Raw genomic sequence first — 27,557 nt, 5'->3', positions numbered from 1 at the left:
CAGGTGGAGAGATGCTCAGGGTAGGGCGGTGGGGCAGTGGTAATTAGCAGGAGGTTTTCTTGCCCATGTTTAACTTGATGTGAGGAGACTTGGTGTGGTCCAGAGTAATTGTTCAGGACTCCTAGGACAATTTATTGTATGTCCTATATTTTTCATGTATGGTACGATCTGCCTGGACTGTACGCAGAACAGTACTTTTCACTGTACCTCAGTACACGTGACAATAAATCTAAATCTAATCGACATTCCCTCCTGACTGGAAACCATTGTGTCACTACACTTGCAGGGTCTATCCTGCCGATGGGACCTGCCGATGTTTACCCTTCAGTTGGAGGGTGAAATGTATTCTGATTGTTAATTTGCACGTCTCCCTTTAACCACTTTTGTGGGCAGCGCGGTAGCACAAGTGGATAGCACTGTGGCTTCACAGCGCCAGGGTCCCAGGTTCAATTCCCCGCTGGGTCACTGTCTGTGCAGAGTCAGCACATTCTCCCGTGTCTGCCTGGGCTTCCTCCGCGTGCTCCGGTTTCCTCCCACAGTCCAAAGACGTGCAGGTTAGGTGGATTGGCTATGCTAAATTGCCCTTAGTGACCAAAAAGGTTAGGAGGGGTTACTGGGTTACAGGGATAGGATGGAAGTGAGGGCTCACGTGGGTCGGTGCGGGCTCAATGGGCCGAATGGCCTCCTTCTGCACTGTATGTTCTGTGTGTTATGTTCATACCTACGGATGAGATGGAGCGGAAGAGAACCCCACATCGCGCATGCGCCGGCAGTGACGTCAGCGGCCAGCTATCGATGATGTGACTGCGGCGCATGTGCGGACCGGCGAAAGCCTTTCGGCCAGCCCCGCTGCCGGGGGCGCCGGTTTTTTGCGCCGGTCTTCTGGTGGCAACCGCTCCGGCGCGGGGCTGGCCCCCAAAGGTGGGGAGAATTCCCCACCTTTGGCGAGGCGCGACCCCTGAGTGGTTGGCGCCACTCCCCTACTCCGGGACCCTCCGTCACGCCGGGTAGGGGAGAATGCCGCCCCAGATCTCTGAATAACAAGTCCAGTGACAATGGCCGGGATTCTCCCCTACCCGGCGGGTTGGGGGGGTCCCGGCGGGATGGAGTGGCGTGAACCACTCCGGCATCAGGCCACCCCAAAGGTGCGGACTCACCTTGAGGGGCTAGGCCCGCGCCGGAGTGGTTGGCGCTCCGCCGGCTGGCGTGGACGGCTTTTGGCCAGCTGGGGCCGAAAGGACTTGGCCGGCTGGTGTATGTCTGCCCATGCGCCGGAGCATCAGCGGCTGCTGACATCATCCCAGCGCATGCGCAGGGGAGGGGGACACTTCCGCCTCCGCCATGGTGAAGACCATGGTGAAGGCGGAAGGAAAAGAGTGCCCCAACAGCACAGGCCCACCCGCCGATCGGTGGGCCCCGATCGCAGGCCAGGCCTCCTTGGGGGCACCCCCCAGGGTCAGATCGCCCCGCGTTCCCCCCCAGGACCCCGGAGCCTGCCCGCACCGCCTCCTCCCGCCAGTAAGGTAGGTGGTTTGATCCACGCTGGCGGGAGTGGGTTGACAGCGGCAGGACTTCGGCCATCACGAGCCGGAGAATCGCCGGGGGGAGTGCGCCGACCAGCGCGGCGCGATTCCCGTCCCCACCGAATCTCTGGTGGCGGAGAATGCGCGACACGGCAGGGGCGGGATTGACGCTAGCCCCCAGCGATTCTCCGACCCGGCGGGGGGTCGGAGAATCCCGCCCAATACCACCATGTCACCCTTTGATCATCAAAAAAATATTTAAATTTGCGTATTTCAGATGCAAAGTGGATGATCTCCCACTTCGCCCTATTGAGCCTCATTTGTCCCGGTTTTACACACCGACCTAATCTGTCTTTGGTTCTTTGCAATTTCCTGCTCTGTTATTATCTACGATTCCTTCTGAAACTGCGAACTAGATGGCTGAATCACCAACGTTTTAATGTTTAACACATTGCAATACATACCATTAACTATAAATTGAAGAGAAACTTATGTCAGATGAAAGACGATTCAAATGTTGATTGCCATTTACGAGTGGCACTTTAAATGCTTCCAGGGTGGCATGGTGGCACAGTGGTTAGCACTGCTGCCTCACAGCGCCAGGGACACAGGTTTGATCCCGATCTTGGGTGACTTTTTGGGAGGAGCTTGCACATTCTCCCCATCTGCTTGGGTTGCCTCCCACATTCCAAGATGTGCAAGTTAGGTGGATTGGCAATGCTAAATTCTCCTTAGTGTCCAAAAAGATAGGTGGGGTTACGGGGATAGTGCATGGGCTCTGGGTAGTGGGCATCCTTCCATAAAGTGGGCTACTCATTTATTGGGGAACTATTCTGGAGCTTCACATGAGCTAAGAGGATCACGGAGCCAGTCCCAGTTTTAGGCTGCAAAATGACTTTGTATATTGCAGCTTAACATTTTTACGTGAAAAGTTTAATGGCCTAGGGAAGGAAGTCCGTTTGTGCATTTCAGTTGGAGGGTAAAATGTATTCTGATCATTAATTTGCACGTCTCCCTTTGACTAATTTTTAAATGATTCTTTCATCCTAGGAAGCACCAGTGGTAGCAAGGGCAACACTATTCTTGGAATGTGCCCGGTTTGTACATCGATGCAACCGTGGAAACTGGCCAGAATGGATGAAAGGGCACCACGTTAATATAGCTAAAAAAGGTTTATCACGAGGAAGATCACCTGTGGTTGGAAATAAGCGTAATCAGAAACTACAGTGGAAGGCAGCAAAACTCTTCTGTCAATGGGGTGAGGTAAGGAAGGAGCCTTTGGCAAGTAATAAATGGCATCTGAAAGGAAAAAAATCAAGACTAATCAATGTCTGTAATATATCCATAATATCCAACTAAATATTGCATAGGACACAATTAGAATATTGCATCAGGAAGGACGGGACGGCCTTTGAGAGAATGCAGAGGACACTTACCAGAAGCGTTCCAGGAATGAGACGTATCTTGAATAATGTGTGCAGCTTTACGTTCTTGCATGTTACATTGATATAATATACCTCGAGAATGCACATGCAACTCTACCAGAAAATTACCAGATAGGGAGAGTTTTTGAGCTACAAAGAGAAGTTAAAGTAAGTTGCATTCTCTGGAATTGTGAAGCTTTATAGTGGAATTTAATGGAGAAGGCCAAACTGATGGGAGATAAACTAGGTAAACGTGGATTATTTCCACAGGTAGATAAATTGAAGATACAAGGCCTTACCTCAAAGTAAGCATAAGGGCAGAGATGGGAAGTTATTACAACACAGAAGGTTGCTTTTCAGAGTCCACGCCAGCTCCATGTAAGCAATTCTATTTGTTCCATTCCCGTTATAGCTCCTTAGCCCTGCAAGTTTATTTCCCTCAAAAGGGTGTCACGGTGACGGAGTAGTTAGCACTGATGCCTCACCACACCGAGGACCCTGGTTCGATTCTGGCCCCAGGTCACTATCCGTGTGGAGTTTGCACATTCTCCCCGTGTCTGTGTGGGTCTCACCCCCACAACTCAAAGATGTGTGGGGTAGGTGGTTTGGCATGCTAAATTCCCCCTTAATTGGAAAAAAAATAATTGGGTACTCTAAATATATATTACAAAACAGAAAAAGTTTATATCCCTCAAGTTTCTGTCCAATTTCCTTTAGAAATCATGAATCATCTCCACTTTCACCATTCTCCTAGGCAGAGAGTTCCAGGTCATTACCACTCACAGTGTACAAATAATCTTCCTTGTGTTCCCTTTGTATTTCCTGCCTGGTACCTTAAATCTGTGTCTCCGATATCTTGTGCTATCAGCAAATGAAAACACCTTTACTTGTCTAATTTATCTAAAGCTGCCATAATCCTGTGCACTTCTATAACCTTGCAGCTAAATTGCCTCATCCTTGGAACCTACTGGTAAGTTTCCTCAGCACCCTCTCTAAGACATTCTTCCCGATGCAGTATTCTATTTGTGGCCTGACCGGACCTTTACAATGGTTCAGCATAATTTCCCTGCTTTTATACTCAATACCTCCATTTATGAAGCCCAAGATATCATACTTTGTGAATTGCTTCACAATAGAAATCACAAATGAAAACAGAAAATTCTGGAATTACTCCGCAGGTCAGGCATCATTTCTGGAGCGAGATATAGAGTTAATGTTTCAGATCAATGTTAGTTTAGGATGATGATTATGCCCTGCAAGACCATTCCTTTAGGAGAACAGGTTACATCATATCAAACAACTTGACTGCAAGCAGCTGGTAGTTTCCTTGCTATTTTACAGATCTTCTCCAGGTAAACTTGTATCAAGCCATGGTTCACAATCTAGAATTCTGTTTTTATAATTTGGAGTGCCCAATTCATTTTTTCCAATTAAGGGGCAATTTAGCGTGGCCAATCCACCTACCCTGCACATCTTTGGGTTCAAAACCCACGCAAACACGGGGAGAATGTGCAAACTCCACACGGACAGTGGCCCAGAGCGGGGATTGAACCTGGGACCTTGGCGCTGTGAGGTAGTGCTATCCACTGCACCACTGTGCTTCCCCCACAATCAAGAATTAATGTAATCTATAATTTTAATCAAGTGTAGAAGAATGTGCCTGAGGATCCTGTAATAACAATGACGTTATCTGTATAAAAGATCGTCTTATATTCTTCACCCTGAGGTTTTGAATGTAGTGATTTCCCTTTCAACAGCAACTTGCATTTATAAGTGCTTTTAACATAATAATACATCTCAAGGCATTTCATAGGAGCATTATGAAGCATAACTTGACATCAATCCACAAAAGGAAATATTTGGGCAGATGACCACAAATTTGGACAAAAGGATGTCGTGCAGGATTTTCCGCGTGTTTCGCGGCGGCGGACATTGCCCAACCATAGGACCTCGACAGCTGAAGACACAACTACCGACAGTGGAGCAATTAAAATTGGGGATGCTGAAGTGGCTAGTATTGGAGAAATGCATAGCTTGGAGAGTTGTGGGGCTGAACGAGATATGGGGATAAGGAAAGGCTAGGCCGTGGAAGGATTTTGAAAACTGGGGTGAGAATTTTAAAATCAAGCCATTACTTGGGCAGCACGGTAGCATGGTGGTTACCATAAATGCTTCACAGCTCCAGGGTCCCAGGTTCGATTCCCGGCTGGTTCACTGTCTGTGCGGAGTCTGCACGTCCTCCCCGTGTGTGCGTGGGTTTCCTCCGGGTGCTCCGGTTTCCTCCCACAGTCCAAAGATGTGTGGGTTAGGTGGATTGGCCATGCTAAATTGCCCGTGGTGTCCTAAAAAGTAAGGTTAAGGGGGGGGGGGGGGGGGGGGGTTGTTGGGTTACGGGTATAGGGTGGATATGTGGGTTTGAGTAGGGTGATCATTGCTCGGCACAACATCGAGGGCCGAAGGGTCTGTTCTGTGCTGTACTGTTCTATTCTATTCTACTTAATTGGGAGCCAATGTAAGTCAGCTAGCAGATCACTGATGGGTGAAAAGTAATTGTTAGAGATTGCAAGACCAGTAAAAAAGAAATGGAAAAGCAGACATCCTTGTCCTACACCCCCCTTCTACAGTCTAACAAAAGTGACAAAATACCATTTGATGTAATTGGCACGCATACTTTTATAATCCACCTATTGGAACCAAATTAAAAGAAGTATTTCTACTTTGTGGTATAAATTGCTTTCAGTAATTTCCAGAGGGAGGCCCCTGTGGAAACTTTGGGCAGAAATGAAACCCCTTATCCAGAAATATTATCCTATGCGCTACTGCAGATGTGTCTTTAACCATTTTGTTCTCAGTAGTACTATTCGTGTGGCCCATACCAACGAAGGAAGTCCACATTAGATAGAAATAATATTGTAAATTTTAGGGTGACTTTACTTCCTCCTTCATGTTGCTTTGCCTTGACGGCCTTGCTTCGTGTTTTTTTTTGTGCTACCTAATTTGCTATATTCCTCTCAATGGTAGGAACAACATTTATGGCAGACTGCCGTTCTGTTTAGGCCTCAAAAATGACGGTGGTTTTACAACAAAACACCCTACTTAAGCTAAAGATATATCCAGGATATAAGCAGCTGTGATGTGGAGATGCTGGCATTGGACTGGGGTGAGCACAGTAAGAAGTCTTACAACACCAAGTTAAAGTCCAACAGGTTTGTTTCAAACACTAGCTTTCGGAGCACTGCTCCCTCCTCAGGTGAATGAGGGAGGAGCATTGCTCCCAAAGCTAGTGATTTGAAACAAACATGTTGGACTTTAACCTGGTGTTGTAAGACTTCTTACTATAAGCAGCTGCGACAACACCTCATTAGTTGACACTTTTTCAATTAAAATAAATAATTGAAGATCAGAGACTGCATGGCTTTAATTTCTGAGTCTGCAGGTTCTGTTTTTTAACAGTCATGTCCTATTTTCCCTCTCCATTATTTCAACCAGATATTCCTCCTCTCACTCAGCATTTCCCAGGTAATTTTGTGGATGACCTTGTGCGTGAGCCTGCAGAGAGGGAGAGAGAGCAAAAGAGAGCATGTGTGTGTATGTGTAATGAAGAGTCAACAAGGGCGATTCATTGTGTGCCAAACTACTCAATCAAAAATGAACATTTTTGAAAAGTTTACTGCTTGCTTTTTTATCTATATGCAAATGCTTAATTTTCTCTCTGAAGTTATGATACTGGATTCCTGATAGGCTATTGGGAACAGACTGAATGAGCTGTGTCACACCGAGAGTGAGAGCCCAGCAAACATACTGAGTTTCATTTATGACGATGAGACGAAAAGACGATTGCGGAAAGAAGATGAAGAAGAAGATTTTCTTGATGACAGTATGTTTAATTTTTTTTTAACTGAAGTAAAAGAGTGTGGATGTTGGAAATCTGAAATGAGAACAAAATATTGGAGGTACTCAGCAGGTCAGACAACACCATTGGATAGAGAAACAGATTAATGCTTCAAATTGATGACCTGTCTTCAGAATGGGAGAAGTACAGATTTAGCTGATTTTAAACAAGTACGATGGTTGGGGGGGGGGGGGGGGGGGGCTGGAGGTGGTGATGTGGGGTATGGGGATGTGAAGAACTAAAGGGAAGGTCCATCCTGTGGTGGAAACCAGGAAAGATTGAATGCCAATATAAATGATGGTGGAAGGCAAAAGGAAATGGTAATGGAATAATAAAAAAAACAAAGATGGGACTAGAGAAAGTGTAAATGGGGGAAAGGCAGAGTTATCTTCAGCTACCATCGAAAAAAAAGTAATGAGGCTCAAGGTTATGATTTGCAATTGTTAAATTCAGTGCTCTGAGACCAGAAGGCTGCAACATGTCCAAATCAGATGTTATTTGAATTTTCCACTCTGATCTCTCCCTCCTCAGCCTCCAAGGCTGTTCAAATGAAGTCAATACAAAACTAAATTATCAAGGCTACCATGTGCACATATGGCTTATGGTTCTTCATTACCTACCATGTGCAGACAACAGTCTTACGCTGATGGTTATGCTGTCCCTAGGAGTGTCATAGAGTAGACCATTGGAGTGCTATAATGCCATATTCTGGACTGCTCTGGGGGGTTCCTTCAGTACTTGCTGGAGCATTTTTCCCAATTTATCACCTCTGGAATGGGAGAAAGAAGTAGAAGAAGTGAAACGGCATCTAGCACATTATCTTTCTCAGCAGGTTGTCCGTGAGTACCTAATCAGCCTCCATTTCCCATGAAAAGCACCGAGATCACGATTGCTCCACATTTCCCCACCTTACCATCCCTTCATAGCTGCCAAAATCCTGAAATGAAAAAAATGAAAGACATCACAGAGCAACTCTTCCATTAATAAGTAAAATATTCAGTTATTCACTCTTGTGCTTCCTCTTTGGGTCGGTTTTGCTGATGCCTTTTCCTTGTTTAGCTTTTCTATACAGTGCTAACTGAATAGCAGAACCCAGGGTAGCTCCTGGCTTTCCCAGGGGGAGATTGCTAGTGGCCTTGCAGGACACCCTCGAGCAGCTCTGGATCTTAATGTCCCAGATTTGGACTGTACTATCTCAACATGACAAGCAAGTCAAACTATTGCTGCCCAATTGGCAACTGCAAGGAGAATGGTGGAGTAGAAGTGGTTGGAGGACAAATACTGTCATCCTGAGAGAGAAAAGCAGGTTCATACACCATACAGCCACTGCCACTCTTCCAGGGCAGACCCTCACCATCCTAATAATCTGCTGGAGCACAGATTACTGACTGTTCTGAATCCCTGCTATGGGCCTTTGAGGACTAGCTCCCACAACCATGATGGCAACAGTCTGAACTTGCATGGCACCAAGTATGGCAATAAACATAGATCTCATAAGCTGAATTTCCACCGCAGCACTTAGACTGGCATGGCTTCTGCCAGTGCTACAGTGGATCCTGAGATTTCAGGCACTGCAAGGTGGCTGAGCCCACATGTGTAACAATTAGGAGCATAAACTATTTGACTCTTTCAGCCTACTCTGCAATTCAGTGCAATCTTGAGTGTTTTTCTACCCCAATTCCACCTTCCTACTCTATCCCCATATTCTTTAATGTACTTGATTTCCAGGGCATTGTAGTGATAGGCATCAATTCCACTGGAAAGAATGGGCTCAAAGATGGAGCAGAACTCCTTCGTACTCCTTGGTAGTAGGCAGAGGTTTTCTGGAAGACTTGTCATGCACCAAGAACTTCTGTGTGCATGGCCATTAATCTTTCCCTATTCCACGGCCCCATTGAAGTCCTCATAAAATCCTCTGACAGTAGCACATTTGCAACCTTTCCGTCCAGGAAACTGGCAACAATGCTATTCTTTCCCTCGGTGTGGCTGTAGCCCACTCATGCCTAATAACTTACCACTTGCCTCGCTTGCCTCTCTACTACCCTCAAATATATGCAGAGCCATTATCTCAGTTGTTGACCATGGACATCAAATCAACTGATGGCACTTCCTCAGAGGCCTGCTCATTCGCTGGTCTTTCACTTTCAGGCACCACTGGCAGACACGATATCTGGGTACTTATGGATAACTAAAAACACAAATACACAAAGGAAAGGTTGGTCTGAGGGAAGGGAGGCTAATTAAAAGGTGCATGGTTTTACCAGCTGCAGCTTGTACTTCATGTGGGATGAGGGTGAAGTGGGATTTCAAAAGATGCATAAGGAGGGAATAATAATCTTTATTATTGTCACAAGTGGGTTTACATTAACACTGCAGTGAAGTTACTGTGAAAATGTATGTTATCCTGGGCGGCATCAGCAATGTTACTTGCAACGGCCTCACTGATGGCCACGCCAATCCTGCCGAGCATTGTATCCTCTGGGAGGAGGGTAATGGCCTGTCCACTGTTCAATGTTACCTTATGTTATGAGCCATCGTGTCCTGAAAGAGAGGGGAAAGAATGTCAGTGGGTGCTTTGCAACACATATTGGTATTGTTATCATAGCTGAATAGTTACATGTGAAAACTGTGGAATGTGGGTATGAGGATTCGAGCAGTGGTAGGTGTGTGAAGGTCAGATCGATTGCACAAATGGTATGCTTAAGTCCTGATTGTTAGAAGTTGTTGATGGGTAAGTGGTGGTTGGGGTATGATACATTGAGCAGGTTGGTGGTGCAAGTACTGAAGTATGGAATTTGAAGATACATTCACAGACCTTGACCTGACTCTCGGTATTTTGTGTCATAATGAAATTCACTTTTAAAAACTATATCAGTCACATATCTCATGAGGCCAATATTTTCTTTCAAACAAATAGGTACATTCAGAAATAAATATTCCTTCTGGACTTTTGTTTTCTTCGAAACAATCAGGTTTTTATTTTCAAGATTTTTATGAGACATGTAACCAATGTGGCAGCTGACAAAAATTGAATTAATTCAGGGAATTTGAACAAGAGGAATTGTTTTCAAAGCTGAAAATTCGAATATGTGTATTTCAGCCATTAAGTTGTACTTTAAATAAATAAATCCCTGACCGGTATAACTTTTGCATTAAATTTTAACTTTCCAGGATAAACTAGTGCAGTTATAGCTGGCTGTATGAATTCTTCTAAGTGGGGAACCAGAGAATTACTTTATTGGAAGGGTTGGAGGGGCATCCAGGACTAGATGGCATTTGATAGGATTAGATTTCAGGTAATAGAAAATTGAATTAAAACTAGACACAAACTGTCTGCAGTCAGAAAGGACTTTATGGACCGAGTGTCTCTTTATTTGTTTGCCACATTCTTAGATCCTAATTGAATACAACTGTAGATATTACTTTTGATTTTATTATAGTGAGGATGTGTGCATGTCAGTACACACATGTTAAATAACTACCACCAACAAATTAAACACAGCGTAAGTCAAATCATAGAATCCCTACAATACAGTAGGAAGCCATTTGGCACATCGAGTTTGCACCGACCCTCTGAAAGAACAGCGATCCCCATAACACCGTAACCCCACCGAACCTGCATGTCCCTGGACTATAAGGGGCAATTTTATCACGGCCCATCCACCAAACCTGCACATATTTGGACTGTGGGAGGAAACCGGAGCACTCAGAGGAAACCCACATGGGGAGAACGTGCAGAATCCACACAGACAGTCACAAATGAATCAGATTTGCTATATATTAGCTTATAATTTGAATACTTTTGATTTGCCCAAGGTGAGTGTTCATTTATCCGTGTGTTCTTTTAGTTGGTATGTTTAATTGCCATAAATTGAAATTATGATTATGGGGGTAGCGATAAAGTCATGTTCACTGGTTATTAGTCAGAGAGTGCAGCAATAGGTGTATTTGTGCTGGTTTTAGGAAGAGGGTGTAATGATGGGTTTCTATGGGCTAATTATTAGGGGAAGGACATTTCTGGTTTTAGGGATTACAGTTACATGGATAGACTGGCAAATCTTCACTGTTTCTCCTTAGAACAGCAAAGGCTAAGAGGAGATTTGATTATGGTGTTTAGATGGGGTAAATAAAGAGAAACTGTTTCCCATGTTTGAAGGGCCAATAACCAAGGAGCACGTGGGGTCATTTGCAAAGAAACCAGTTGCAACATGAGGATAAACTTTGTGTAATGAGTGGTTAGGATTGGTAATGAAATGTCTGATAGGGTAATGAAAACTGATCCAATGGCAGCCTTCCATGTTGTGCTGTAACCATGATTCTGGGATAATTAAACCCCAACCCCCGTCAATCTTCTTTATTCTAAGCCAATATTTCTTTACCTCTCGTCATTTCAATGTTTTTGACAGATACTGTTAATCCCACCAAGTGTGGCTGTCCATTTGCATTAAAGATGGCAGCATGCCAACTTCTTCTCGAGATAACAACGTTCCTCCGAGAAACATTTCCTTGCTTGCCGCGACCACGCACTGAACCTCTTGTTGTGAGTATTATCAACAACTGCTTACATCTAGAAATAACCCTATGAGGGAAAATATTACCCAGCACATACCATAAATACCCAGAAGAGCCAAAAGTAAAGGCAAATCTTGTCATTTTTATCAAAATTGCAACATATATACACACTGCATTTCAAAAAACATGAAAACTTCCTACTCCGTTTTGACTGTGAGTTTTAAAAATGATACTTGTCACATTGGTCTGAATGATGTCTATTTCTTGACAACAGGATTTGGAAAGCTGCAGACTCCATCTGGATCCTGAACTAGATCGACACAGATATGAACGGAAAATCAGTTTTGCGGGAATTATTGACGATGAACAAGATTCAAAAGATTCTTTACACAGCAGCAGCCATACTCTCAAATCAGATACAGCCTGTGAAGAGAAAAAGGGTTGGAAAAGATTTAGAGATAGTTATTTACTATTATGTATTTATAAAGTTATTCTTTTAATAAAGAGCAACTGAAACCTAAGTATAAGTATAAATAAGATGGATGATCAGTGCCCATTGTAGTTACTTTAACTCTGCATCCAGACCAGTAAAACTGTCCACCTTAAAAATTGACTAACTCTTGGTTCAATTGCTTGGTCATAATTCGTTCCTCTCCTCAGTTGCATGACCACCATGAAGGAGATAGCATTGGTGCTGCCTGTTTCTACATTCCTCCTTGTGTCTGTGGAAAAATAGTTATGAGACATGGTTGAATCGTACCCTGCAATGCTAACCTTCCATCGCCAGGATAAGGAGTCTTTGTGAAGCTCTTGGACTGACCTCTTTCCACCCATTGCATTCCCAGATCCTCCCTTGCAGCTGTGGCGTGTTATACTTGAATAGAATTTTTGTTGCTGCTTTAACAGATTGAAATCTCCATTGACATCACAAAGTCAGCATGCAGAAATCTGGATTTTGTAAAATCAGTCAGTATTTAGAACCAGATTATATGTATGTGAAGGCATCATGCACTGATGCTTTGCTAGTACTGTTATGTGTTGTCACAAATATTGTAGCCGGATTGTCCACCCCGCTTTTGGCGGGAGGGAAGGCCAGTGGGGGGAGTGGAGGGGTGGGGGTGCGGGGGAAGAATCCAACGCGAGTCGCCAAACAGCTTTCATGCCAGCGGGCTTTCCGATTCCCATTGCTCCATCCCTTATGGTGATGAAAGTGAAACAGATGAAAGTCTTTGAATGAGAAATAAGAATTTGCAGTGCTAGATTCAATTTAATTTCTTAAATGCAAACTTGGACCAGTGTATTTTAATGGGTTAGTGTCTTCTCTAAAGTAGCCCTTGAACTTGAACTAGGGGCAGCAGGGTAGCATGGTGGTTAGCATAAATGCTTCACAGCTCCAGGGTCCCAGGTTCGATTCCCGGCTGGGTCACTGTCTGTGTGGAGTCTGCACGTCCTCCCCCTGTGTGCGTGGGTTTCCTCCGGGTGCTCCGGTTTCCTCCCACAGTCCAAAGATGTGCGGGTTAGGTGGATTGGCCATGCTAAATTGCCCGTAGTGTCCTAATAAAAGTAAGGTTAAGGGGGGGTTGTTGGGTTACGGGTATAGGGTGGATACGCGGGTTTGAGTAGGGTGATCATGGCTCGGCACAACATTGAGGGCCGAAGGGCCTGTTCTGTGCTGTACTGTTCTATGTTCTAACTTGCTGCTGCCACACAAATTTATATCCAACTTACTCCCAATTCCATGTTTGAATTTCTCCAACTGAGTTGCATTATTCAAAGTCACAGAATACATCTTCTGTGGCTATGAATGTGATACATAATCTAACCTTGTCCTTCTTAACCTTTAACCGGTCAACCATACCATCTTCCTCTATTGGTTAGTGTTATAACCCCCATGAGACCCATGGGGACTATCCGATTGACCTCCAAATGAGCCCATGGAGTACGAGCTCCCCCCCTTTGGGAGACAGAGGCCCAACAACAGCCTTGTTAATTCCCCAAGGAATTAAAAGACAGCCCAGGAAGGAATCGGAATCTCAGGATGGTCCCAGCTGGGACTTGGACTGTTACTTATTTGCTGTATTTCCTAGTTGTGAGTAGGAAATAAACTACCTTTGACTCACCTTTCTGGACTCCTCAGTAACTACAATAGTCACCTATATGGGACTGCCCTCACCAGATTCCACTTTTATGCGTCCGATCATAGCTTTAGAAATAGTTTTCCTTTTCATCCAAGTGATTAACTCTAGAGTCCTTTGAGGACATCACCCAAAGGCTTGGGGCTGGATTTTACCTCCCCGGCAGCCGGGTTTGATGGTGGGGAGACTTGCAAAATCTGACAAGTGGCCTTCTCGCTTTCTATCCGCCCCTCCAACCTGAACTTTTACAGGGGCTCGGGAATTCATTGGACTTGGGCTAATTGAGGCTCCTAAGCAGCCATTGCTGGGCCTTGTAATGACTTAGACAAGACCTTTGAGATTAGCCAATTGGAATACGAGTTCCCTCATTAGTGGCCAATCAGTAACCTCTTCTTTGCATATAACAAGGAGTGTCGGATTCTCTGCACACTCTGAGCAGAGACTTTGCCTCTGTGGATGTATTACATGCCTTTTCATACCCCCGCTGGTATTTTACCCATGCTGGTGTGAGGTCATGCCATATGGAAAGCCTGGCAGCTTCAGCTGATGTCTATCAGGGAGAGTCAGACAACCTTTTATGTGTCTCCTGTGATTAATGGATGAAACCCCGCCCAAGGTCATTGCACCCCTTTAACCCTGCCCCCGGCTTTTTGAATCCATCCCTCTACCTCCATCCTCTCAAGATACGAGCAAAAATCTCACCTTAAAGCTGCTTCCAGTGTTAAATGGCTGTCGGATAGTATTGTGGACTTTCTAGACGGGGGAAATGGGGATTGTAGCACTCTGTAAACTCTTGCCCATGGTCTCATGCAGCACATTTATGCTGACAACAACCAACTCTACCACTCTATCACCTCTTGACCCTTATGCTGCCTCTATATCTTGTCACCCTCCTTTGTCTGACATTCGCTTATTGTTAAGACCAGAAAATCATCTTCATTCTTACCACAAACTGTATGTTTACTACCAAGTCCATCCCCACCCTAGTTACCCACTTGGGTTAAACCAGATAATCTGCTATCTCAGCACCTTATTTGACCTTGAACTGTTTTTCTTATCCTCTTTACCACAAAGACCAAGTCCTTCCATCGGTGTAACATTGTCCTGCTCCTCAGCTCACCTGCTGCCAATACCCTCATCTATGCCTTTTCCACTTTCAGACTTGACTATTCCAAAGCTTTACTGCTTACTGGCCCATTCTTCAGTTTACAGAAATTCAGCTGATTTGAAACAATACAGGTCTCGCTCTGTGCTCCCTGCCCTATCTCGACTCTTGAACCCCAGTGCCTCCAATTTAAAATCTTCATAGTTGTATTTAAATCCCTTTGAAGCCTCGCTCATTCCCACCTCAAAGCCTCAGGTAACTCGGGAATCTACACATTAAAGTGAGGCTTACTGCTTCGTTCTAATATGCAGATTTGCTAAAAAGTGATTTGGCCCATTGTGGGAGGGATTCACCCCACAATGTCTCACGAGATTACGTTGAATCTCACAAGGTGTTGCGAGCTGGGTAGATTCTGGGAGTGGGATCTCCCGGCTTTCAATGGTCATGCTGCACCGCGGCGAGCTACTTTTCTGGCGCAGTGCAGCTGTTGCACCGCGCCCATAGTTTATGGATTTTAAGTCACTTTTATTTTTGACCTGGAGTTCAAAACAATTTTGATCAAGGTGCAGAATTCCTTGATAAAATAACTTTGCATCCTAATTAGCCATGTAGTCCAACTTTATGCTGTACTGGTCCAAAATTTACTGATCAAAATGCGGAAATAATTAGGGCAGCACAGTGGCACAGTGGTTAGCACTGCTGCCTCATGCCACGAGGTCCCAGGTTCGATCCCGGCTCTGGGTCACTGTCCATGTGGAGTTTGCACATTCTCCCCGTGTTTGCGTGGGTTTAGCCCCCCACAACCCAAAGATGTGCAGGTTAGGTGGAGTGGCGACGCTAAATTGCCCCTTTATTGGAAAAAATGAATTGGGTACTCTAAATTTATAAAAACAAAATTAGGAAATAATTTACCTGCATTTTACATACAATGTCATATAATCAGTATTCCCATTTTTGACATATTCATAGGACCAAGTAGAAAAGTAAGACCAGGAGGTTCACGTCTACTTCAGATAAAAGGGGCACGCAGTTTTCGAGTAAAGAAGGGCGGTTCCTTGTCAAGCATACGCCGAGCGGGAAGCTTGAAAAGCACAAAGCTTACACGGCAAGATTCTGAGTCCGAAAATGAAGAGGTTCTATTGTCACAAAGCCATGACACAGTTACTGACATTGGTAATTTCTCAACATATATTTACCTTCAAGCAAATCAATGTGAATTACATTTAATGTGAAAAGATAGTACTTAGAATTTCTCTGTATTTTAACAGGAAGCCCCTGGAGTACCAGTGAACCTAGTATTGAACCAGAAGGACTGAGCACCGCAGGAACAGAAGAAAATTACCATAGAAACATGACGTGGTTACCAGTATGCTTAAACGATTTTCATTTGTGTTTTCATCTGTTTCTGGAATGTCAAATTTGAAAGTAATAGCTTATACATGAACCAAGATCATACTAATGTGAAATAAGGGATGATATATCAATAGATAACTTGCATGTTAAATCATTGTTTATTTTCCATACACTGACACTACACTGAGCACTACACATTACAGCTTTCGCTTTCTACAACATCAGCAGTTTATGTATATAGTACTTTCAATGGGTCCCAATAAACACCACAGAGGCATCAGAAAACAATATCTGGCCCCACAATAGGAGATATTAATGCAGATGACAAAAACCTTGGTTCAACCTCATACAGTTTTCAGGGATTGGGATGGTCAATAGCTCCCTAACCCACAGTTCAAAGATGTGCAAATTAGGTGGATTGGCCATACTAAATTGTCCTTAAGTGCCCAAAGATGTGCCGGTTGGATGGGGTTAAAGAGATGGGGTGGAGGAGTTGTCTTAAGTAGGGTGCTCTTTCAGAGGATCAATGCAGACTCGATGGGCTGAATGGCCTCCTTCTGCACTGTAGGAATTCTATTCTATAGTATGAGGTGGAGACTGAAGAGAATGGCTTTAGTATTCCCAATATTTAATTGAAAAACAAAATTCTGCTCAGGCAGTAATAAATTTGTGACAAACAGTCGAACAATTTAAAGGCAATGGAAGTGTTGGCAGAGCTGGTGCTGAGGTATAGCTGAGTGTCAAGTGAATGTGTCTGTATAGTGAAAATTAATTTGTTTTTGGGTCATATTGCCTGGGGGCAGCATGGAGATGAGAAAAGGAGGGGATGAAGGTATAAATCCTTGAAGGACATTAGAGGTAACTGTACTGAAGCCAGAAGGGAAGCCATTGAAGGTGGCTCTCTGGCTGTGATTAGACGAATTAAATACGGCAAATGTTGTCCCACGCAAGCGGACAATGGGAGTGGCATCGGAGGAGGATGGTCTGATAAAATATGTTAAAGGCTATAAAAAGTACAAGGAGTAATAGTTTACCTTTGTCATAATCACATAGGATGTCATTTGCAACTTTGATAAGAGACATTCAGTATTGGCAGCAGTGAAAACCCGATTGAAGGAATTCAAACATGAAATTCAGGGTAAGATTCTGGGAAATGTTTCACGTTAATTGGAAATGGAGTGGGTTCCTGAATCACTGATAGCAAAGACTTTCAACAAAGGTGGTTTGTTCACTAGCTTAGCAGCTACATCAACACTTATGCTCTGCCCACACTTCCGGAGATAACTCCTACACTCATGCCACGTGACCTCTTTCATAGCTGCGTCAACACATCTCACATGGCCACTCAGTCTACATTAACAGTGAGATAAATAAGCAGTTATTATTTTCTTTTGATATCATAAATGTTCCTGAGGCAGTCAAAATTTAGAGATGTCACAGGAAATCAACTGGTCAAGGATAAATAATATAGGAGGTAATACATTTTGGAATACATTTGGAAGAAACAGTTCAAAATCTATTATCAGGCTATTAAATGGGTTGTTTCAAACTCACATTGTTATGATGACTGGGGAATATAACAAGCCTAATGGACTGGATGGCTTGTTCTTACTCCACACTTACAGCGTATTGATATGGAAAGAAGAAATGCCAATCACAGAATTGTTAAAGCACAGAAGGAGACTATTCAGCCTGAAGTATCTGTGCGGTTTGCCAAATGAACAATTTGTCGAGTGTATTTCCCCAGTCTTCTCCCTGTAACCCTGCGCATTCTTCCTTTTCAGATAAAATTCAATTCCCTCTTGAGTATTTTGATTGGCTTTGCCTTCGTCACACTATCAGGCAGCACATCTTACCCGATCGCTGCATGAAATGGTTTCTCCTCAAGCCTCCTTTCTTTCTTTTTCCAGTTACCTTACACCTACACTGTCTCATTCTTGCTCTTTCCCTGAATGTCCTCATGACATCAATGATCAATCCCTGTTGAGTACTCATTCAGAAAGAGGCATTGTGGCTCATGGTACTTGAGGTATGTTATTGCTGTGGTATAAACTTTCCTCTTTGTAGTGAAAGTTTCTTGCCAAGATAATTTGTTTCAGACGTGGGAAAATATTTTCCAGTGTTCAGACCAGATACTTTGGCATGGTGGCACAGTGGTTATCACCGCTGCCTCACAACGCCAGTGACCCGGGTTTGATTTCAGCGTTGGGTGACTGTCGGTGTGGAGTTTGCATGTTCTTCCCGTATCTGTGTGGGTTTCGTCCAGGTTTCCTCCCACAGTCCAAAGTGTGTAGCTATGGAGGATTGGCCATACTAAAGAAACATTCCCCTCAGTGTCTAAAAATGTGCGGATTAGGTGGGATTACAGGATTACGGGGATAAGGCTGTGGGTGGGCCTAGGTGGGGTGCTCTCTCAGTGTGTCGGTGCTGACTAAGTACTGTAGGAATCCCACTGTAGGGATTCTATGGATTCTATCTCTAGACCCATGGGTTACGATAGTCAGTGGCAGCAGTGATACAAAATCTAAGAAGCAGAAAACATTGGGTGGAGGCACCAAGTGAAGTTCTAGAACGTTCAATAATGGGATCACTGCTGATTTTGATTATTAATGACTTGGTTTTGACAGTATATGGCTCCTAATTTCAAAAATTGAAGATTACATGAAACGTGCCAGGGGAAGATAGCAATGGATTTCAAGAGGACCCCGATAGGCTAATGGAATGCACACATAGCAAATGAAATTAAACGCAGAAAGGTATGAGGCGAGCAAGCACAAGGAGAGACAATACAAGCTACATGATACAATTTTAAAGGAGGGGGGTGGGTGGAAGAACTGAAAGTCCTGGGGGAGTTTATGCAAAATATTTGGAGATGGCAGGACAGGTGAACAAAGCACATAAATTCCTGGACTATATAAATAGAGAACTAGAATGCAAAAGTCATGGAATGGTCCGAAATATATATAAAACATTACTTTGGCCCCAACTGCATTGTCAGTTCTGGGCCTAACATGTGAAGGCTATGGTGAGGTGATTTGCTGGAATGATTGCAGAGTTAAGAAATTGTAGTTACAGGAATAGACTGGATAAACTAGAATAGCAAAGGTGAAGAGTAGATGTGATACATGAATTTAAAATCATGAAGGATGTTAATGAAGTAAAAAAAAGAGAAAGGATTGTCAATGCCTGAAAGGTCAATCACCAGAGGGCAGATTTAAGGTGATTGGTAAAAAAAAAGCAGAGATGACACGAGGAGAAAATTAATGCAATACCTGGTGCGGTGGTGGGAACAACTTCAATAAAAGAACCAAATACTGTGATTACTGAAGATCTGAAATAAAAACAGAAATAAAAACGGAAACAGTCAACTGGCCTGGCATGAAAGACCATCAACCTGAAACATTAACTCTATTTCTCTCTCCACAGCTGTGAAGTATTTCCAGCATTTTCTGAAACAGATTCAATAGTAACTTTCTTTTTTTTTTTTTAAATATTTTTATTAGGGTATTGGTAATTTTTATAATAATAACAATAACAGCAACATAAACATGATACAATAAACATTTCCATCCCCATCAGATTCTACACACCCCCACCAAAAAAGCAATAGTCTAGCCCTCACCCCACCCCCTTGAATTTCTGCTTCTGCTGACATTTTAATTATCTCCGAGAAAGTCGGCGAACGGCTACCACCTCCGGGTCAATAGTACCTTTCAAAAGTGTATCGGTTCAATACTGGAAGGTGTACAAACTGCAGGGAAATGGGGTAAGAACTGAGGAGTGGGGTTAACTAGATTGCAGTTTGAAGAAGCCAGCACAGACACATAGGGCTGGATTCACTGTTAGGAACAGAGAATCCTACGCTGGGTGAACTCTGGCCCAGCCTCCTTCTGTGCTGCATCATTCTATGATTCAATGATTTGTGGCAAAGCTTTGTGTTGCCATCTTTTCCATCTGGTTGCTAATCAAAAGACGCTATTTTTCTATATTTTCTCCTAATGTTAGAATCCTTTTCTTCAGGTTATGATTCTGTTGTGCAGTCAGCAAAGTTTCATCTGCTGTCATGTTGATTACTGCCACCCTCATTGCTACCAACATCACAGCCGATCTTGTGCTCGTCTTGTGCGAGCAATAAAACTCCTCTACGGAGACACTGTGGATTCCGTCCGAGAAGATGACACTACAAGTAAAGTAGGCTTGAGGGTCAAGAAATCAAAGGAGGTATTTATAACTCTTCAGCTTTATTAACTAAAGTTCTGCCTATTTGTCGTTCTTACTCCTAACTTCCTTATTTTTGTTATGTTTTCTGACATTTAAACCTACCACAAAAAATGAGCATTATGCTGGTCTTAATTTTGTCTAAATTTTCACTTTGAAGGAGTGCCGCATTATTGGAGGTGCCATTTGTATTCTTGTTCTGATGATTCATCAATGCATTAAAAGTTCTTTCGCAGTATTTAAAGAGAGGGATGTCATTCACTTGGTTCTTGGCCAAGATTTCTACTTAAAAATCACAGCAAAAACAGATCAACTAGTCACTCATCTCAGTTCTGTATTTGTGACGTTCCTGTGTGCAAAACACTGGCAGAATGTTTATGATACTGGACTGATTCCTTTGGCACAGATTAATGCTCTGGACAATGAGTTCAAATTTGGTGTTAAATCTAACATGGACAAGGTTACCTGCTAATTACCTCTAACTTTCCTAACTCAATTCATAAATCATTACTCTTCTCTATATTGAACACCACTTGGAAGAAGTACCAAGGATAGAGAATGTGCTTGAGGTGAGCACTTCAATGTCCATTACCAACAGTAGCTTGGTAGTACCACTAGTGACCAAGCTGTCTGAGTCCTGAAAGGCTTAGCTGCCAGACTAGGCCTGTGTCAGGTGGTGAGAGAACCAACAGGAGGGATAAACCTAGCTGACCTTGTCTTCACCAGACTACATCTGTAGGTGTGTTTGTCCATGACAGTATTGGCATCAGTGTCTACTACAATATTAATGGTGACAAAGTCATGTCTTCACACTGAAATCACCTTCCATCATGCTGTGTAGCAGTGCCATGTGGAAGCCTTGTGGCACAGTGGTAGCACCCCTACTACCAGAAGCATTGGGTTTGAGTCAAATGGCAGAATTTGTTAACCATGGCAGGAGCATTCATAACGTGGTTCAATGGGCTGATAATCAGCTCGAGAATCCTTCCATCACTTCCCCCACTATTTCCCAAAGGGTAAAAAGGTGTGGGTATGAAGAAACACTAAAAAAAACGATGCTATGTGAGATAGATTCAAAGTGGATCTAGTGCTCAAAGACGGGCATTCTTGATGTACTGTGGGCCATCAGCACTAGCAGAATAATATTGTACCCAACCTGTAATCACATGGCCTGTCATATACCTCACTCGGACATTACCATCATGGGAGGATACCAATTAATGAGTAGTATCGGAAGGTATGCCAGGAGTTAGTACTAGGTATACTTAAAATGAGGGACCAAGCTGGTGATGTTATGACATGGGAATAGATATATAGTAAATAGCAGAAATGGCATGTTATAGACAAAGTTATAGGTGAGGGGGGAAAGGTTCAGGGGAGATGTGTGGGCAAAGTTTTTTTTACACAGAGGCCTGGAATGCACTGCCAAGTGAGGTGGTTGAGACAGATACGTTAGCGACCTTTAAGACTTATCTGGATAGGCACATGAACAGACGGTGTATAGAAGGATACAGGCGGTTGGTCTAGATAGGACGTGTGATCGGCGCAGGCTTGGAGGGCCGAATGACCTGTTCCTGTGCTATTTTGTTCTTTGTTCTTAAGCAATGCCACAACCAAAACATCAGATGAAAGCTCTGCAGTCCAGTCTCATCTCAGTCCAAAGATGTGCGGGTTAGGTGGATTGGCCATGCTAAATTGCCCGTAGTGTCCTAATAGTAAGGTTAAGGGGGGGGGGGGGGGGGGGGGGGGGAGTTGTTGGGTTACGGGTATAGGGTGTAGGGTGGATATGTGGATTTGAGTAGGGTGATCATTGCTCGGCACAACATCGAGGGCCGAAGGGCCTGTTCTGTGCTGTACTGTTCTATGTTCTATGTTCTATCTTGTTCTGATTATATTCTTGTCCTCAAAAGTATGGGAGTCAGTGCAAAAACCAAAGCTGAAGCATTTGAAACCATTTTCAGCCAGAAGTTCCACGTGAATGATCCATCTCATCCTTTTTGTAAGTCCCCAACATCGCAGGTGTCAGTCTTCAACCAATTTGATACACTCCATGCGGTGTCAAGAAACGCTGAAGGCACTGGATACAGCAAAGGTTATTGGCCCCAAAAACACCTAGCAGCAGCCTTGTGTTCCAGAATTAGCCATTATTCCAATACAGCTACAACACCAGCATCTACCTGAAAAATGAAAAATTGCCCAGATATATGCTGTTTGAATCTGTCATATAGAATATAGAATCTGAATATAGAATCTGTCTTCGCACCCACACCTTTTTAGCCTTTGGGGAATTGTTGGGTAAGTATTCCATTCTGTCAAGCGGCACTCACCAATAAATTGCTCACCAACGCTGAGTTCAGCTCCAGACCCCACTACAGCCAAAACATGGACAAAATAGCTGCATTTTAGAGGTGAGATGAGAGTGTCTGTTCTTGACATCAAGGCAGTATTTGACTGAGTGTGGAATCAAGAACCTGAGATAGTATCCTTGACCCAATCACTTTCAACTGCTTCATCAATGATCTTCCCCCATTATAAACGGATGTCAGCTGATGACTGCATGATGCACAGCTCCATTTGCAAATCCTCAAATAAAAAAGCAGTTCTGCCTGCATGCAAGACCTGGACAACATTCGGGTTCGGGCTGATAAGTAGCAAGTAACATTCATGACACAAAAGTGCCAGACAATGACCATCTCCAATAAGAGTAAGCCAAACCACCTCCTCTTGAAATTCAGTGGCATTATCCACCATCAACAACCTAAGAGTTATCATTGGCCAGAATATTAACTGGATGTTCCTCTCAAATACTGTGGCTAGAAGGATAGATCAGAGACTTTGAATTCTGTGATGAGTAATTCGCCTCTTGACTCTCCGAAACCTCTCCTCCATCTACCAGGCATAGGTTAGGAGTGTGATGGAATACTTCCCACTTGGTGCCTGAGTGCAGTTCAAACAACACTCAAGTTGTTTGTCATCCAGGACAAAGCAACTTACTTGGTTGATACCCCTGACTTCCCCTCAAGCACCGCTTAAATATTCACTTCCTCCACCTCTGACAAACGGTGGCAGCAGTGTGTACCATTCAAAACATGCACTGGATTAACTCACCAAAGCTCCTTTGAAAACATCTTTTGGGCAGTATGTGGCACAGTGGTTAGCACTGCTGCCTATGGTACTGAGGACCTGGGTTCGAATCCCCACCCTTGGTCACTGACCGTGTGGAGTTTGCACATTCTCCCCGTGTCTGTGTGGGTTTCAGGTGTCTGCAGGTTGGGTAGATTGGCCAAAAAATAATTGGGTACTCTAAATGTATATTAAAAAAAAGAAAACGCCTTCCAAAGATGCAACATCTACCACCTAGATACACAAGGACAGCAGACCCGTGGGAATGCTACCACCTGTAAGCTCTCCTCAGAGTCATAAACCATCCTAACTTAGAAATATATTGTTGTCCCTTCACTGTTACTCGGTCAAAATTCTGGAATTCCCAGACTTACAGCACAGTGGGTTTATCTAAACTACATGGACCACAGTGGTTTAATAAGGTGCCTCACCATCAGTTTCACAAGGGAAATTATGGATGGATAATAAATGTCCACATCCCATGAGTAAATTTAAAAAATGACAGCAGGATGCAATTATGTTCTTTCAATCTCACCCAGTCATTACATTACCATAGTTATATGGTCCACTTAAGTTCCTCCAATCATTTTCTTCCTATAACTGCGGTGACCAGATCAACATCTCACAGCCCATTAGGCAGACAGGTCAAGTTGTTACTCTGAAATTATACCTTTGCCTTATACCTGTTTCACAATGCGTCCCTGCTCAGCAGTGAGCCATTTTCACTTACAGAATCACAATGCTTACGGCACAAAAGAAGGATATTTGACCTGTCATGTCTATGCTGATTCACCAAAGGAACAAGTCACCTCAGTGCCCTTACCCTACCGTCTCCCTGAAGTCCTGCAGAATCTTCCTCTTCATGTGCTCATCATGTACAGGTCACTCAAACAGCCTAGAACTCTGAGGTATTGAATGCAGTGTTAATTCCTGTTGCTACACCAAACTCTTACTCCTTAGACTAACTTAATCGTCTTTTCTCAAGATCCTTAACCCTTGTAATGGCAGGCAAATCATCCTCTTGTTGACTTTGATTTTGACGCTAACACTGCACACCTCTGGCTCAGCCAATCTCAGCCACGGAAATCTTCATTCATGCCCCCGCCACCTACAAATTAGATGACTTCAATGCTTTCCTGGCTGACTTCTCATCTTACACACTGTATAAATTGAAAATCATCACAAGCTTTCCTGTATCTTATCAGCTGGCCCATTACTTCTGCCCTTGTAGTCTTCCTGTTTACATTATTTCCATAGCCTCACCTCACCCCTTCTTTCCTCTGTCCCCTGCTTCAGCTCTACAAGCACCATGCCTCAGGGACTTCCTGTTCCTCAGGGAAGCATCTCTTATCTCCATTCACTTAAGCATTGGTAGCTTTGCCTTCAGCTACCTTTCAAACTGCTATAAAGGCATTGACCAAGGCACTGACAACAGCAAACTCAGCCCTTTCAACCCTACAAATTCCTTATTCCTAACATCAGGGGTCAGTGCTGAAAATGGGAGTGCTATCTCACAGACAAGTCAAGCAATAGCCTGAAATGGTCCAAGACATTGTGATCACCATCCCTGGGTATGTCCTGTTTCACCAGCACAGTGGTATACAGTTGGCAGGGAGTCCATCGACTCTGGACCCCAAGAAGTCACATGGCATTAGGTCAAACATGGGCTGATTACCGCGTACCCCCCACCCCTCAGCTGATGAGACAGTACTCCATTTTGAATACAACTTGAAGGCAGCACTGAGGTTGGCAAGGGTGCAGAATGTACTCTGGTGGGGAATTTCAATTATTAAGAGTGACCCGATAACACCGTCAAGAAGAGGGAGAAACATACGTGACTACATTCATCAACTTGCCAATTTGTCCATGACATAAGCATATGTTGCCCTCTTTGTCCATAATAGGGTTCACTTTACCTGTTCTACTAACATATAAATAATAAGCGGCTAGTAAGCTTTTTGGGCCCCTTTCATGTTAACTGCCATTCTATTCTCATATTCTCTCTTTGCCAGCCTTATTCATCTTCACTTCCCCTCGCAACATATTTTGTTTGACCTGGTTCTCGGTTAAAGAATTCAGATGACATGCTGCTATTTTTTTTGTTTTATCATATTCTCTTTTACCCTTGCCATCCAGAGAGTCCTGGTTTTGCTTCCCCTACTTTTCACCATTGTTAGAATGTTCCTAATCTGTACTGAAACATCTCCTCCCTAGACCTTCATTTTTCTGTTACTGTTTTTCCTGACAATCCTTCGTTCCATTTTCTCTGGGCTATATCTCTTCCTATCCCATTGAAATCAGTCCTCTACAAATTTCGAAGTTCTACTTCGAATTGTTCCTTGCTTTCTCCCATTACTAATTTAATCCTCTCACCTCTTACCCTTTAATCTAAAATTCTCCTATTTGATTGGTCCTAGTCCCCCTATGGTGCAACCTGTCCCTCCTGCCCCAGAACTGGTCACCTCCTGCCCCAGAACTGGTCACCTCCTGCCCCAGAACTGGTCACCTCCTGCCCCAGAACTGATCACAATGCCCCAAGAATCCTAAGCCTTCCCTCACGCACCATGTTTCAAATTTATCCTCCATATTGTCCTATTTTACCCTTGCTGACTCATTGCACTGGGATTAATCTAGAGATCAATCCAGACCTTTGAGGTCCTATTCTTAACTTCCTCCATTTCATCTCAAAGTTTGACTATGTCATTGGTAAGGAAGTGTACTTCTGGCTCGGCTCCATCGCCCAGCAGAATATCCTGCACCATCTCTATGATGTGTGTTGAAGGCAACACACTATATGAGACTCACAACAACAGTTTTAGAATTGCTGCTTTGTCCTCCTAATGATGATGTGGAGATGCCAGCGTTGGACTGGGGTGAGCACAGTAAGAAGTCTTACAACACCAGGTTAAAGTCCAACAGGTTTGTTTCAAACACGAGCTTTTGGAGCGCAGCTCCTTCCTCAGGTGAATGGCGAGGTATGTTCCAGAAACATTTATATAGATAAAGTCAGAGATGCTGGACAATGCTTGGAATGCGAGCATTTGCAGGTAATCAAATCATTACAGATCTAGGGAGAGGGATAATCACAGGTTAAAGAGGTGTAATCACAGGTTCCCACCAACTGTTCTGGCTTGAGACAATTCACACAATTCACACCTCTTTAACCTGTGATTATCCCTCTCTCTGGATCTGTAATGATTTGATTACCTGCAAATGCTCGCATTCCAAGCATTGTCCAGCATCTCTGACTTTGTCTATATAAATGTTTCTGGAACATACCTCGCCATTCACCTGAGGAAGGAGCTGCGCTCCGAAAGCTCGTGTTTGAAACAAACCTGTTGGACTTTAACCTGGTGTTGTAAGACTTCTTACTGTGCTCCTAATGATGGGTAGCGCGATTCTCCGCAAATCCGGCGTGCCGTGAAACTGGCCGTGTTTCACGGCAGCCTCGGAGCTCCGTCCCGGGACCCGATTCTCCCCCCCGGGCGGGGCTAGTATCGGGGCCGGGGGAATCACGGCGACGTGGAGTTAGCGAACGTCACTAACTCCACCCGCCAAGAGTCACGGCGGCTGACACGCACGATGACGTCAGCCGCGCATGCGCGGATGACGTCATCACGCAGACGCGTCAAACCCGCGCATGCGCGGGCCGTCATGCCCCTCAGCCGCCCCACGGACTGATCCTGCGGGGCGGCGGAAGAACAAATAGTGCGCGGGTATCGGACCCGCTGCCCGTGATCGGTGCCCACCGATCGCAGGCCCATGCCACCCTTGGCACGGCCGTGGTGCGGCCGTGCCAATCGTTGCCATGGTTGTCCGGGACGGGCACTTTGCGGCCGTTTTCACGAACGCTGAAAGCAGGCGTGATCGCGGCCGTGAAAACGGCCGTAAAATCCGCGGTATTCGGCCCATCGGCCTGCAGATAATTGCTGTTCGCCGTAAAAAACGGCGAACAGCGATTCGTGTCGGGGGGCGGCCGGAGTGGGGGGAGAATAGCGGGAGGCCGTGAAAATTGTCGGGAAGGCCCTCCTGCTATTCTCCGACCCGTCGTGGGCAGCGGAGAATCGCGCCCCCCGGGATTTCCTAAATTTCCTGTATTTTTACACTTTGCTTTTCCCTCCTGTGCAGTCCCTTTCCATTAGTGTCATGCATTCCTTCGAGGTGTTTTCATTCCCAGCAGCCTCCAGTAGTAAGTGGGCACACACCCTAAAGCCTCATGTACTTGCTGCCTCATTTGACCCTTCTGGATGCGAAATCAGCTTCTATCCTGGA

The 27,557-nt window shown here is 44.3% G+C and overlaps 1 protein-coding gene across 12 annotated transcripts in view; it reads left to right on the top strand.

The window, feature by feature from the left end:
* The window catches only part of LOC119960968 (protein unc-80 homolog), a 475,408-nt gene that overhangs the window by 221,759 nt on the left and 226,092 nt on the right, over positions 1-27,557 (top strand). For all 12 annotated transcript variants that reach the window (XM_038788541.1, XM_038788566.1, XM_038788560.1 and 9 more), the window contains 7 exons: positions 2,574-2,786; positions 6,689-6,824; positions 11,246-11,379; positions 11,626-11,791; positions 15,561-15,764; positions 15,860-15,957; positions 19,965-20,165. In XM_038788541.1, the coding sequence (XP_038644469.1) occupies positions 2,574-2,786; positions 6,689-6,824; positions 11,246-11,379; positions 11,626-11,791; positions 15,561-15,764; positions 15,860-15,957; positions 19,965-20,165 (1,152 nt within the window). The remainder of the gene's footprint in view (positions 1-2,573; positions 2,787-6,688; positions 6,825-11,245; positions 11,380-11,625; positions 11,792-15,560; positions 15,765-15,859; positions 15,958-19,964; positions 20,166-27,557) is intronic.

The sequence above is a fragment of the Scyliorhinus canicula genome, chromosome 2 (assembly GCF_902713615.1).
Source record: "Scyliorhinus canicula chromosome 2, sScyCan1.1, whole genome shotgun sequence".
Taxonomy (NCBI): domain Eukaryota; kingdom Metazoa; phylum Chordata; class Chondrichthyes; order Carcharhiniformes; family Scyliorhinidae; genus Scyliorhinus; species Scyliorhinus canicula.
The sequence above is the reverse complement of the archived record's forward strand: the minus strand, read 5'-3'. Positions and strand labels throughout refer to the sequence as shown.